At 31.2% G+C, this 14,277-nt stretch overlaps 2 protein-coding genes and 1 pseudogene across 2 annotated transcripts; 1 reads left to right on the top strand and 2 right to left on the bottom strand.

The window, feature by feature from the left end:
* The first annotated feature begins 52 nt into the window (after positions 1 to 52).
* Positions 53 to 2,210, top strand: LOC139881231 (uncharacterized; annotated as a pseudogene).
* Positions 2,211 to 7,928: 5,718 nt separating this feature from the next.
* LOC139881217 (probable purine permease 4) lies at positions 7,929 to 9,524 on the bottom strand. The gene is made up of 2 exons (XM_071865730.1): positions 9,011 to 9,524; positions 7,929 to 8,449 (listed from the first exon to the last, which is right to left on the bottom strand). The coding sequence occupies exons 1-2, from the start codon at positions 9,522 to 9,524 to the stop codon at positions 7,929 to 7,931; spliced, it is 1,035 nt and encodes a 344-aa protein (XP_071721831.1).
* A 2,470-nt stretch (positions 9,525 to 11,994) lies between these two features.
* LOC139881230 (uncharacterized) lies at positions 11,995 to 12,644 on the bottom strand. The gene is made up of 2 exons (XM_071865740.1): positions 12,398 to 12,644; positions 11,995 to 12,143 (listed from the first exon to the last, which is right to left on the bottom strand). The coding sequence occupies exons 1-2, from the start codon at positions 12,642 to 12,644 to the stop codon at positions 11,995 to 11,997; spliced, it is 396 nt and encodes a 131-aa protein (XP_071721841.1).
* Positions 12,645 to 14,277: the final 1,633 nt, after the last annotated feature.

The raw sequence follows: 14,277 nt of genomic DNA, 5'->3' as shown, positions 1-14,277 counted from the left end.
ATTTGCATTACATGAATAATTAGATTATATATAATGGTATAACCGACTCCACATGGTGGAATTGTGGCTTGTTGGTGGAATTGTGGCTTGTTGTTGTATGATGGTATGATATTTTCTCATCAAGTCAAAATAAAAGAAAATGTTCATTTTCTTGAGGTTAAATACTAAGCCAATGAATCAAAAGATGATTTACAGTTTAAATCCGATGTTGTTTGACTATGTGAACTTTTTAAGCTTGCTTAGATTGATAGAGTAACAAGTGTTGTTATGGAATTTGGATTTATTGGGATTAATAAGCAATTTTACTTCGAGATTGTCCATTTATAATTGATTCGGATTCATGACCAGTTATTTGGTTTCAGTTTGGCTTTGTTCAATGAGCCACTTTGATTAATTAGTCTACTTTCGGTTTTGAGATCCTCCCCTCCTACGCAAGCATAGACTTCTTTGGACGTAATTTTATTTCAGACTTGTGTAGCTACTTTTTGAACGGTTTATTAGCTTAGATACTTTTATAGATTTTCTAGTTAGGATGTATGCAATTGATGTTCTTAACGTTAAGCCAAGCATATCTTGCTTTTAGGATGAAATTCAGAATTTTTATTAAGGATTGATGTATCCGTCCTACTTTGTAATCTTAATCGCGTTAATATCAAAATAAATAAACGTAGTCCATAATGGTTCTTCTGTTTTTTTAATTTTTACATATATGAATAAACAGGATTCCGATGGGATAGGAATTGGGTAGTAATAAACTCAGAAGGGAGAGTATGTACTCAAAAAGTAGAACCAAAGCTTGCTCTAGTTCAAGTTGAGCTTCCAAGTGAAGCCTTTTCAGAGGATTGGGAGCCTACAAACAATTCCTATATGGGTAATAATTTCATTATGAATATTTCTTTCTTTCTATACAATTTTTAATTTTATTTTTAACAGTTGTCTGGAATGGATGTGCTAAAGATTTCAATGAATAGCAACTTGTCAAGCGTAGCAGATGGAATCTCATAAAAGGATTGGTCTGGTGCTGCATTAGACCAAGGAGAGGAGGCCGCTAACTGGTTCACGAAATTCCTAGGGAATCCATGCCGGCTAGTTCGGTTTAACAGAGCATCAGAATCAAGACTGGTGAATCCTGAGTATGCTCCTGGACACAAATTAATGTTCTCTAACTCATTTCCTTACAATATGATTTCCCAAGTAAGTTAGATTGGTAATAAAGCTCAAAAATATTTCCTTTCATTTTACTTGTTTCTACAATTTATAAGATTGCTAAATTGAATCATGTGTATATAAATTCGGGAATCTTTGGATGTACTGAACCAGAATCTCAAGGAGCCAGTGTCAATTAACAGATTCAGACCGAGGTTTCTGTGTGAACCAATATATATTAGTTTTTTCCTACAACTACGATTTTTTTTTTTTTGACAAACGAAAGGAATTTTATTGCATATCAAGTATTATAATATTACTAAGAAAAGGGTAAATAGCCTTCCACGCATCGTTTTAAGTTTGCTAACAAGTGGCAAGACGGTTATCCTCTAATATGAGAAAAATTACTATGATCAAATAATGCAATAAAATTCCTGATGCTCTCAAACCAGGCATGATATCTTTCTTACATGTATTTCTCTTCATTGAATAATGTCCTCTTGGAGTCTTGGTTTAAAAATAAATATCCTAATTATATGTTTATTTCATGATGAAGCATTCTTCTTGAGGGCTGTGAACCATTTTCTGAAGACCTCTGGAAAGAGATCAAGATAAACAACTTCACAAGGAGTCCGACTCTCCTCTCGCTGTAAGGTGCAAATAATTACTCATTTAGCAAAGAATCATATTGATGAACATTCCACCATACGACATTAAAATGTTTCCCATGGATATTTGTAGATCCCTAATATTAGCCAAGAGACAGCGGCCATAGGCGTGGAGCCTAATGAAACTCTCAGGACATTCAGATCGGATAAAGTTTTACGCCCAAATCTGAAACAACAAGGAAAGGTGAGAATCATGTGAATCCAAGATTATTTATAAAGGTGGTCTCAAATAAATAAAATGATTTAATTAACTTTCATTGTGATTTGTAGATATACTTGGGGCAAGATTTAGTGTGGAAGGACAATCTGAATGGAGGAAAGGGAATTGCCATTAAAGTGGGAGACCCCATTTTTGTCCTCCACAAGGTCTCCTCTGCTGCGGAAGCTGCAGCTTGATTGTTTGTTTGTAGTAAAAAAATTACAGTATGTTTAACTTTAACCATTGTGAAGAAAAGAAAAAAATGTACGGAGTATTATTTATGCTTGCTTTGTAATAAGATCACTACTTAAATAAAGTGTTTTATAGTTTTTACTTAAATAAACTTTTTTATTTATTTATACTTCTTAAGTATAAAAAATGTACACATTGCATCTTATGAGAGAACAAAATTCTTTACATCCAAAGATTTAAATCAACTTAGCATAAAGAAAAAAAAAGATTTAATCAACTTCCTAGCTTGAGGAACATTATGTACGAATACACCATCACTGCATCCCTCCCACCCGTAGACCAATCTAATTAGTTAGCTAGATTCAAGCCAAATTAAAATAAAATAAGAAAAAAAAAATTATAAGCTGAAATTAATAAACACGTGTTTAGAAGGTAAATTAACAGATAGAAACTTACCGCAACCGAAAGAGATAAGATGAAGAAGGCGACAATGAGCTAGATGAGAGAGCTGACGACAAGAGAGCAAGCTCGATTGATCCACATTGGAGACCCTAACGGAATAAAACAATGGAATATTTTATTATAACTTTTTATAAAATTAAAATGCATGAATAAAAATTATACATATAAAATATTTATATATTTGTATTACTCAAAAAAAAATGATAAGAGACTTAATAGAAGTATTATGTTATATAAAATATTTATACATTTTATTCCTTCAAAAAAAGTTATTCATTTAATTAAATTAATATAAGTTTAGGTTTATTTTATTTAATTTGGATGGTATATTATATTTTTTTTCATTATACAAACCTTATTTTTTTAGGCCCTAATTGATCATCTTTCTAAGATAAGGTTCAAGCCGGCTGTCACGATCGGATATCGATCGTAAAGGAAGAAGAATGTCAGAAGGGCGCTGCGAAGAAGAAAGAAGAAGATTAGGAGACCTATTTTTTTTAATCTTACCATGGATCGAAAGGAGTATAAGTGGTCAACTAGACTCCATGAGAAGTTGAACCAACCTAGGAGGTAATCTGCCGTCTTGTAAGAATCCATCGAGCATCCTACTATGATGTACAGTATCCTACTATGATGTACAGTACTACAGCTACTGCAAGCAGAATCAGAATGTTAGCCGTCCTCACCTATAAAACATTCAATTTGTCAAATAATTCATAAGTAAAATGTAAAATTAAGTCAAAAATCTACTAACTTTTTGTATTTTTGGTGCATCTTATAGATAATAGAGAGATTTTTTTTTTAATTTGTTCAATTTGTTCTAATTGCAATTCAATTGTAAAATTTTATTGTCAAATCAACATCCGACACATGGCGGTTTAATTAGGAATCAAGTTTGTGTTGAATTAGGATTTAAAAACACAATAAAATAATTAAACAAACTATTATGAATAGAAGACAAATCCAATTTCTAATAGAAGATAAATCCAATTCCTAATAAATTTCCCTATCAAATACAATAAAATAATTAAACAAACTAATTTTTCTTTAGGATTTTATTTTTAATAGAAGACAAATTCAATTCTTAATTAATCTCCCCACCAAATCCGATTTCTAACTATATTAGGATTTCAAGAACACAATAAAATAATTAAACAAACTAATTTTTCTTTGGGATTTTAGACATAATTAATTAGCAAATATGATGAATTCACGCCATCTACTATATGTAGTATATATACTGTATTCTGCTTCACATTGTTGTCATACATTCATAAATACTATTCTATCTATTCTACGACACAAAAACCTTTTTTTTTTATATATTTTTGTTTTAAGATAAAAGTTTTATTTTTTATAATGTTTCAATGAATTATAGTTTAATTATTGTAAAATAAGATCATATTTAAATATATCTATATCTTCATATATATGAACACTATCCGGACATATTCATGTAATATTATACATTAGTTGCATTTTTTATTCTTATAATATAACAATATATGATATCTCATTCGATGTTTAAAGTTTCAACTTCTCCATTAAATTTAATAATTAATTTATATTCTTCACTTTGACTGATTTTTCGTAATATTACGAATATATTATGGCTTCCTAATTAATCTTTTCAAATCAAATTCCTAACTATTATATATATATATATTTTTGAATTAGTATTCCTAATCATATGAGATTCTTATTTTCTGTTCTTTTTGTTTTAGGAATATATATATATATATATAGCTATAGCTATATGCAACATACTAAATTCAATCCATACGAACAAAAATTTTCGGTACGATTTTCTTTTGCTAAGCTAGCTTTGTTTTATTTCAAAAAGAAGCTTTGGGTAAGGTTTATTTTTGCTCATCAATACAACTATCAATATAACATTCTATTGTTGCGTAATCAACGAAATTATATTGAAATAATTATCTTTTCAATCTTTTGATTATAGATCGTTTTATTGTAGGATGGCGTCAAAATATTCTCAAATCGATGATGTTTGTCCTGAACGTATTGATTGGAAGATTAAGGCTCGCGTCTTAAATCTTTGGACAATACCAAATTTCCGTAGCCGTGAAGTATAGAGATGATTTTGCTTGATGATAAGGTTATTTTTATCCTTAGAATATTTATGATGTTGAATTTTTAGAATTTTTTATTTTTTAATGTATCTAATAAATTTATCTTTTATAAAATATATTTTATTGTGTGTGTAGCATGGCCGCATTCAAGCAACAATAAAAAAAGATCTTCTTGCAACATATAGACAACAAATAAGTGAAGGAGAAGTATATAGCTTCCAAAATTCTTTCGTCTCTAAACCTACCAACAAACTTAAAGCTACTAGAAATCAATACAAATTGTTCTTCTTGAAAAATACCATAGTCCAAAAGATTTCGAACGAAGGATTTCAAAATTTATTTTTAATTTTGAGAGCTTTGATTCAATTTTAAATAAGGAGAATGAATCGTTTATATTTGGTAAGTTTACTTTTAACTTTTATATTTAATTTTTTTTGTCTTTTTTATTATAATCGTATAGATCTCTTAAAAAAACAGATATTACTGGGCATGTCGTGGAGAATGAAAAAAATAAGGGAAATAGTCAAGCCAGACAAGATAATGAAATTGCTTACCTTTGTTCTAAAGGATTTGGAGATTTTTTTTATCATTATTTATCATATAAATTTAATTATGTCATTGATCTAATTTTGTTTTATTTATTATGGTTTTTTATTTAAATACTTATTTTTCCCTTATGCTCAAGGAAAAAGAGGATTAATTGCATTTTGTGGGATGCTTTTGCCAAGAAAGTAAATGAAGCTATATTGGATGCTACAACTTTAAAGAAATCAATAGTTGTTATTTTATAATCGGCTGTTACGAATACTTTTAATAGTAAGTTCATCAATTTTTTATATTAATTTTTTTTTAAAATCTCATCATATAATATATACCATAATAAATTTTAAATAATTTTAAATTGCAAAAATTTCTAGAATAAGTAATAATTTTCAAGGAACAAAGATCTTCGTCAACCCGAATCTACTTGAAGATGTCGAATATAGCCAAAAGTAATTATTTTATACCATAGATTGATTTTAATTTACACTAGATATTTTTTTTACGATTTTACTTACTGATTTTATGGTGTATTGTAGACTTAATGATATAGGCTCCTACGCACAAATTATAACTCAACTATCGGGACCAGTTTCGATGTCGGATGAATTGCTCCTTATGAAAAGAATCACAGTTAAAAAACTTTATATATCTCCAGAGGTAATAATAATTTCATAGTCTTAATTAGTAGTTATTTATTTGGAGAATTTATTATAATCAAACCTATCAAGAAAAGTAAAATATTCAAAATTCTATTGCAGGTGGAACTTTTTACAATGCTTGCACGAATAATCGAAGTCGAGTCCATCGAGAATTGGTATTGTGAAGGATGTACCATGTGCAATTAAAAAAGTTGAAAAGAATGGGCCAAAATGGTGGTGTCCAAAGTGTCAAAACCTGCTGACCGTTGAGCCAAAGTAAGATATCAAAAATCTATATTCTTAAATTCATCCGTTTATACTAATAGTAATGTTATTTTTTTAGCCTTATATTTTTTTAATTAATTGATTATATTGCTGACTCTGGGCCATATCACCAAATTTAAGGGCAAAGCGATATAAATTTAACAGCATTCTACATGGGCTTTAAATAAAGTGCCAATTCCGATCCGCTAATGCATATTCCAACACAAGTCAATTATTTATCATGGTTTTTTTTTTCAAATTTAAGATGCAAGTGAGAGTCCGTGATCGTACTGGAACGACATCATTAATGCTATTTGATCGGATGGTGAAATTGTTGATCGACAAATCTGCAACTGACCTTATAAATCCATCAAACAAGGTAGAAAATAAATTGAGCTTATGTTTATGTTTCTATTTAAACGTGTTTGTAAACCACCTTATCTATTTTATGATCATCATTAGGAAAAATCAAATAAAAACCTCTTAGTTGAATTTGAGGCAATTGCCGACAAAGAGATGCTATTCAAATTTGGAATTATCGAGGAGGATCTATTCTCGGATTGTGATGTAACTTATACCGTTAAGCAAGTGACATCAGACGAGGGTCTCATTAAACAGTTCAAGGATAAACACTTCACTTGAGTAAACTTTTTCACATTTACCTTACACATATATATAATATTATAGTTGGGGCTCCCTTATTTATCACCCGTATTTTTAATATAAAAGCTTGAATTTTTTTTTCCTTCTAGACTTCTGAGAAAGAAGAAGAAGAAGATGTCGATGCGGATTTGGAGGTATAAACACTATCGATTGAATCTTTAGTTATAAGGCGCTTTTTCATTCCTAAAATATACACATATATAATGAACTTAAATTTTTAAAATTGGTATGGTAGGATACCGATCGAGAAGATAGCGACATGACTCCGACAACTGACAAATCCAACAAAAGAAAAAGAGCAATGTATATTTCATCTGATGACGAGGATGATACGGGAGAAAAACCAAGATTGGTTAAAGTTAAAGTTGAGAAAGAAGATTAGCATCGATGAACCAAGCAAACAATTCTAGATTTCGTTAGGAATTTTTTATTTTTATTTTTTTCTAATTAATCTTAATGCTCATCTGGATAGTATTACTTAAACATTCGTTTTCGTATTTATATTTTGATGATTATCGAATTTCTAAAATATAAATTATGATATGATGATTATATATAACATCCGTTTAAATAGTTTCTAAAGGAAAATGCCCTCCCGTCCACCGGACGGACCCCCTGACTAGTTATAACAATGGTAAAATTAAATACGCAACAAAGAACGTTTACCAAGACTATTGAGAACGTTAAACATTTCTTTCTATCGTGAAGGCCATGTTCCACGAGAGCTAATACTTAAGTGGGTAGTTTGTATTAGATTTTTATTGAAAATAAATAAATCTCTACTTTCATTTAAATTTAACATAAATAATATTAGTATAATACCTCTAATAATAATTAAGAAAAAAAAATCTAAAGATAATTATTATTCATTTCTAATACATGTTTTTTAATTTTTCTTTATTCATCTAAAATAAAATATATTTAGTCAATATTAATATATATATATATTTTTTTAAATATATTTGAAAATTTTAAAAAAACATGCATTAGCGTTTAGCGTAGGAGTAACAATAGGATTGTAATTTTGATCAAAAGCTTATTAATCATCATTATATAATCATGATCAGACGGTATCTGATGCAGCAAGTACAGAATGAGAAGCCATTTCCACCGTCTGATCATTCTTACAAATCTCATTTTCAATCTTCATTTTAGCATGCATACCATACACATAGGAACAAAACCCCCAAGCACATAACACGGTGGACACAACTTTAACACCACCAAATTCATCCTCATAAACCGCCACTCCACCAAGAACGTTCATCGCCAATAACGCCGTCATGCAAATCCCGCCGGTCAACGACGAGGTCAAGAACACCATGCCAGCTGTCCCCACGAAACAGAGCTGCCACGTCACCACGTTCGCAAATACAGTGATCCAATAAAGCTTCTCTCCTCTATCGAATTTAAGTTGGCTCTCTCTTTGCATTTCCGAGAACCCGCCTTCCGACGCCATTCCGACGGAGGCTAACGCCGTGGCGGCGATCTCCATTACTAGTTGCATTTCGATTACCATCTCGTAACAATAGACTTTTTTGTATACCGACTCCATGATTGGAAGATACAATGCGAATAACAATCCTGGCACGATCAAAAGAACAAACCATGCAATTAACTCGATCATTCGGTTTAAAAAGTTGACTCGACAAGTGACAGTGTTTCATAATTTGTACAAATTTTGAGCCGATTCATCAATTTTGACCTGGTTCATCAATTATTCTGATAAAAGAAAGCGTTTTCTTTTATTTTTTTAAAAAAATTGCATTCGATAATCATATAATAATATTTACTGTAATGTTATAAATATTTAAAAAGAAAATAAAAAGTTCAACCCACTTTTAAAAAGACTATACTATCATTTGTAGTAATATTTAAAATTAAAATTAAATGCATAATTTTCAATTCACATCTTTTCTTAATATATAATGTGTCAAATAGTTATCGAGTGCAATATTATATAACATCAAATTTGAATCGAATTTAAACTATCGGAAATAGTGCAATCGGCTCGAGATATGATTAGCGTTAAAAAATGCAATTTATAAGTGCATGCAATTTGTCTGAATTAGTATCAACCCACGACTCGAACACCTTAAATTAATTTCAATAGAGTTTTATTAAAAAAAATTGCATGCAATTTACCTGCTCCGATTGTAGAGAAGAACCCTTTGAAATAGTTAGCTTTAGTAAGTTCAACCGGTCTATCATGATTCGATCCTAAAGCTAAAAGAACCGAACTTAACGTCAACAGAACCACACAATTGAGATTTTGGAAAGTAATCTTCTGTTTAACGATAATTACAGAGAGAATCAGGTTAAACACCAATTGAGACGATAATAGAAGAGAAGAAGTCGAAACGGGCAAATAAGAATTACCCCACGAGAACAAAAGATTGTTCAAACCCAACATGAACCCAATAAAAATCGAAACGGTTAATATTTTTGGAGTGAACCCATGAAACGGTTTTCTATGAGTGGAATTTAAGAGATAGTAAGGGAAGTAAATGGGAATTAGTAAGAGAGGGAAACCGGCCGATTGAACCCAAGTCGAAACCCATCGGCTCGATCCTTTGTGAATGAAATAGTATTTTGAGAGTAAGCTTGAAGAGACAGAACCCAGAAAAAGACATAAGTAGTTGATCACTAAAAGTACCATGTAGCTAATTCTGTTGTCGCTTGTCGTCTTCCTTGTGGTGGCCGTAGAGATTTTTTCGGTCGAGTCTCCGCCGTTTTGGGTTGTGGAAATGGCCATTGGCGGAGGAGTGCGGTGGTGGTGAGTTTTTCTAGAGTGAGAGAGAGTTTGTTACTTTGGTTGTGTATGGTGTCGTTTTATGTGCTCTCGCGTTGAAAAGGTGAAGAATCTATTTGATGGTGCAAAGCTTTTCCATATGAATTGACCATATTAGATATCTGTTACAATTTTGTTTTTTCCCCACTCATTACTCATATTATTATATTAATTAAATCATTTATACACAGAAATTATTATTTTATTTTTAAAAAAAGTTCAACCCACAAAATTCATGACGACACAAATTCTTTTAAGATTTTAAACTATAAGCTTAATCTCTTTGGCCTTAGCAATGTGAATCAATTGTAGTTGACATTTGGACTTTGGTGTGGGCTAATGAAGCTAGTCAGTATTTAATATTTCAAAATTAGGGGTTAGATTTGTAATTATAAGCCAATGAAACCTTTTGGCTGATAGCGATAGATTGTAATTTAGTTGACGAGTTGATCATCCATATATCATACATAGGTATGAAAATATTGCAGAGGATTATTGAATTTTAAGTTTTAAAATGCATATATTTAAAAATATAAGTAACTAATACGATTGATTTATTATTAAAAAAATATTTTTATGGAGTTGCGCCTTGTCTTTATTTTTGAGAATAGTCATAAACAAGAAGACTGAAATTCCTTGTAACATGCTTCTTCTAATCTTCTTCATCTTTCTTCGCCTACCGACTTTCGAACAGAAAGACCTCAGTAATGTTAGTTAACAACACGCCACTGAGCCGAAACAAGAGTCGGTTGTGAGAAAGTAAAAGTAAAATATTTATACAAAATTGAGTTACTGGGCCCAGGCCATTTTCTACATGAATAGTCAAAATAGGAAATGCTATTTGCACTCCATTCGCGTGTACACCTTAATGAAATTATGTCTTCTTTGGGGCATTATCGTTTTCTTAGGCAATTAGACACTAACCTGTTAAAATTGATAAACTTTAGAGATTAAAATTTCAAAACAGATAAATATCAAGGATTGAACTTTTTTTTTTTAATGAATAATCGAATTGGTTCATTTATTTAATAAACAGATATAATACTTAAAATTACAATTATAAAAATAAAATAAACAATCATTGAACTAGTACAATAAATTCGAGTAAAAAATGATTCAACTTCATTTTGAACATTTCAACGATAAATATCACCGAAGAATGATGGCTGTTTTTTTTTAATTTATTCACCGATTTCGATTTTTTTTTTTTTTCATTAGTTTGATCGTCTAAAATTCTCCCAGCTCCAGTTAAGAAGTTTATTATGGAAAACAGCCAATTAAATCTCCAAATAAATTTAAATTTTGATCTTACTGACTGTGCTTGGTGTATTCAGAAGCTCTGCAAATTACATATAATCTTTTCAAAGAAAAATGCCGATTCTGGGAAAAAGCAAAAATAGAGGTATTTTAGAATACCTTTTTTTTTTAATTTATGATCATCATCAATCATCAACACCTTTCTCTCGCACCTACCGACCCTCGAACCAGGGGAACGCAGGGATGCTGATGCTAGCAACACGCCATTGAGCTGATACGAGAGTCGGTGGTGGAGATTTACCACTTAAAATTTTATAACATATGACTTGAGTCCATTTTCTCTCCAAGCCGTCAAAATGAGAAATGATATTAGCACTCTATTGGAGACATTCTCTGAACTACCCTTGATGAAATCATTTCTTGTTTGGGGAAGAAATTTTTTTCAAGGCACTTGGACACTAAATTGTCAAAATGGATTAACAAATTTAAATATCTAAAGAGATTTTATATGAAGAGAGTGTGCCCGGTCAAACGGTGGAAACAGCTGCAATGGGAGGTTAAGGTGGTGCCTACTGACTGGAAAAATGGCGTGGTGAATGAGCCAGACGGCCACACATAGAATTGATCAAATGCCAAGGCCTTGTGTGTGAATGGAAATCTGGAAAGATCGTCTAAAATGCACTTTCCCCATTCCAATGGATCCATTCACCAATCAGTTGACAACATTACATGAGAAACATAAGATGTCTGGAAATTCCCAATTTCGACTATCCTAGCAGGTAAAATTTCAAGATAAATCCATAGCCTTAATGTTAAATCTATCTTATAGGGAAACAAAACCACATAAAATGTGACCAAAAACAATTTACTTGAAGATATCATCACAAAGTCTTCAATAGTCAATATGTAAACCCATAGGTTCTAGAATTGTATTCAAAAACAAACTCGCTTAAGCTTTGCATCATTACTCCCTAACAACACAAATACATTAAACTCGACGAACCAAATATTTCAATAAGTAAAATAGACTACATTCAACAAAATCTTGTGAGAAGAATGCTCATTTGTTTCCATTACAAAGTTAAACGTGACGCTTCCTCAATCTATTTTTACCCTGACGCTTGGATTTTTTACCAACCTTAAACTTCCTTTTAGACTTCTTTCCAATTCCAGAGGTTGGCTTTAATGCCCCATTGGTTTTGTCTCCATCAAGTACAGCCATCTCCACATCTGTAAAAGGAGCATAACCAGATTATGATTGAAAGCTCGAACAAGATTCAATCAGTAGAACATTTCATAGTCAATACATTGCAATCAAAGACAATTAGATAACAATGCAATTCATCAAATTACAATTCAGATGCCAGAAATTTAGTCAAGATTGCAGTAATTACCAAAAGGGTTCCGATTTAGTTCTCAGCTAATAGCAAATTGAAGACTGAATCGAATGAATTCAAAATGAGGCGGATGATGAGTTCAATTACCCATATTATTGGCGGCGGCGGACGGCGTGGTGGTGGTGTGGACGGCTGTGTTTTCATTAATAGCATCAACGATTTCCATATGAGATGAAGACGATGAAGGAAGACGAACGGGCAGCTTTGGAGCAGCAAGGGCAGCTTCTTGGGCAGCAAGCTTGGCGGCTTCTTTCTGATTAACAAGAGGAACCACAAGCTCTCTACGAATAGCCTTTAGCCTCTTCTCTCTCTTTGATCTCAAAGATTTCGCCATGTTCGCAGCTTCTCTGAGTTCCGTTGAATTGATGATGATGAAGCTAAAACACGCAAAAGAGGAATTGAGGATTTAGGGTTTTCTTCTCTTTATCGAATCGTGAAGTTGATGGGATTTGTTATATTGGGCTTTATTCTTTATATTGGGCCGTTCCCCTTATCTGGGCTTACGTGAAACTGTTGTCATCGTTTAAGGGTTTCGATTTTAATCAGTTCGATTCAATCAATTTGATTTTCTCTTTTAAGTCGGCTTTAGTTTTCTTTTTTTTTTAATGCCTAATATAATAATCAAAATCACCTAAAATCCGCGTCATCATAAGTTGCATCCATGATCTTTTAAATGATGAAATATTTTAATTATTGAGTCACGTTTTGATTGGCGATTTAGGACTTCTTTAATGATAAAATTGGATCAAGTTTTTTTTAAACAAAGGAGGGATGTAGTATTATTAATAAAAGATTGAAAGTGATAGAGTCGATTGTTCAATAATCTTCGAATAAAATTTCAAACTCTTCAAATTTGATAAAAGTTCATAGATATTATCGAGTATCGTTCTCCATAACTTAATTATCGAAACGAAACAAACGAATGTTATAGGTTTTACTGCTGCTGCTGATATTGTGCGATGAAGAAATAAACGGGATAGAAATAAAAAGGCAAAGAAACAAGACGGTGTGGGCATGGCGGAAAGCGGGAATGAGTTATTACACATTGATAGCTTGACAAGTGGGGATAATCAAGTTTGTTTTTAGCTTTTGATTATTAGAAAAGACTTTAAATTAAGAATATTTAATCATCAAATTGTCGGTAACATTATTTTTCTTATATAGTACAGTAGTAGTTCTATTTCTTTAATATCATATATTCATATATAATATAGTTGTATTAGTAACCAAACATATGGTGGATTAATGGATGGCGGTCCGTCATTCTTAATGATCATCTAGAGTTTGAAGTAACCGTTTTAGCAATAGTAACTTTCTCAAAAAGCGAGCTTGATTAATTTTCTTTTTGTAAGCTCAAAAAACGTGATTAATAACCCACAAAAGCCAGGGCAAAGATCCCATTACCATTATTGCATTTACTAAAAATTCAACTTATATTGTTTTAAAAAAATAATAATATTTTACATAGAGATTTAATATAACGATTGATATAGAGGGATTTAGAGACAAAGGAGATGTTGATTAGAGTTTTAATAAAGTCTTGTTGTATAAACAAGGGTTCGTATTATATCGACGTTTATGTATATTTTTTTTATAAAGATTAAATTTTATTAATTAATTTAATTATGATGGAGTTTTTTAGATATTAGTTATGATAAATTTTTTAACTCATATATAATTACAAAATATAGCACATTATGGGAGAACGTCGTCTAAAAACAAAATATCGAAAATAGGTACAACCCCAATAGCAATACTCCGCATCATTTAGTAACGATGTCTTATACAAGCTATTTCAGTGATTTCCTAGCGGAATATTATCAAATAATTGGAATTTGATCAGTTCTCTGCATGTCAATGTCATGAGAGTTATTTGTGTCTAGCAATTTAAAGAGGGCTGATTTTTGGAATTATTTTCCTTTGGACTCTCTGAACTCACATCATGTTTTATGATGTATTTTGGCGGC

Source organism: Rutidosis leptorrhynchoides, unplaced genomic scaffold (assembly GCF_046630445.1).
Source record: "Rutidosis leptorrhynchoides isolate AG116_Rl617_1_P2 unplaced genomic scaffold, CSIRO_AGI_Rlap_v1 contig132, whole genome shotgun sequence".
NCBI lineage: Eukaryota > Viridiplantae > Streptophyta > Magnoliopsida > Asterales > Asteraceae > Rutidosis > Rutidosis leptorrhynchoides.
Note: the sequence above shows the minus strand (reverse complement) of the source record. Positions and strands in the feature narration are given on the sequence as shown.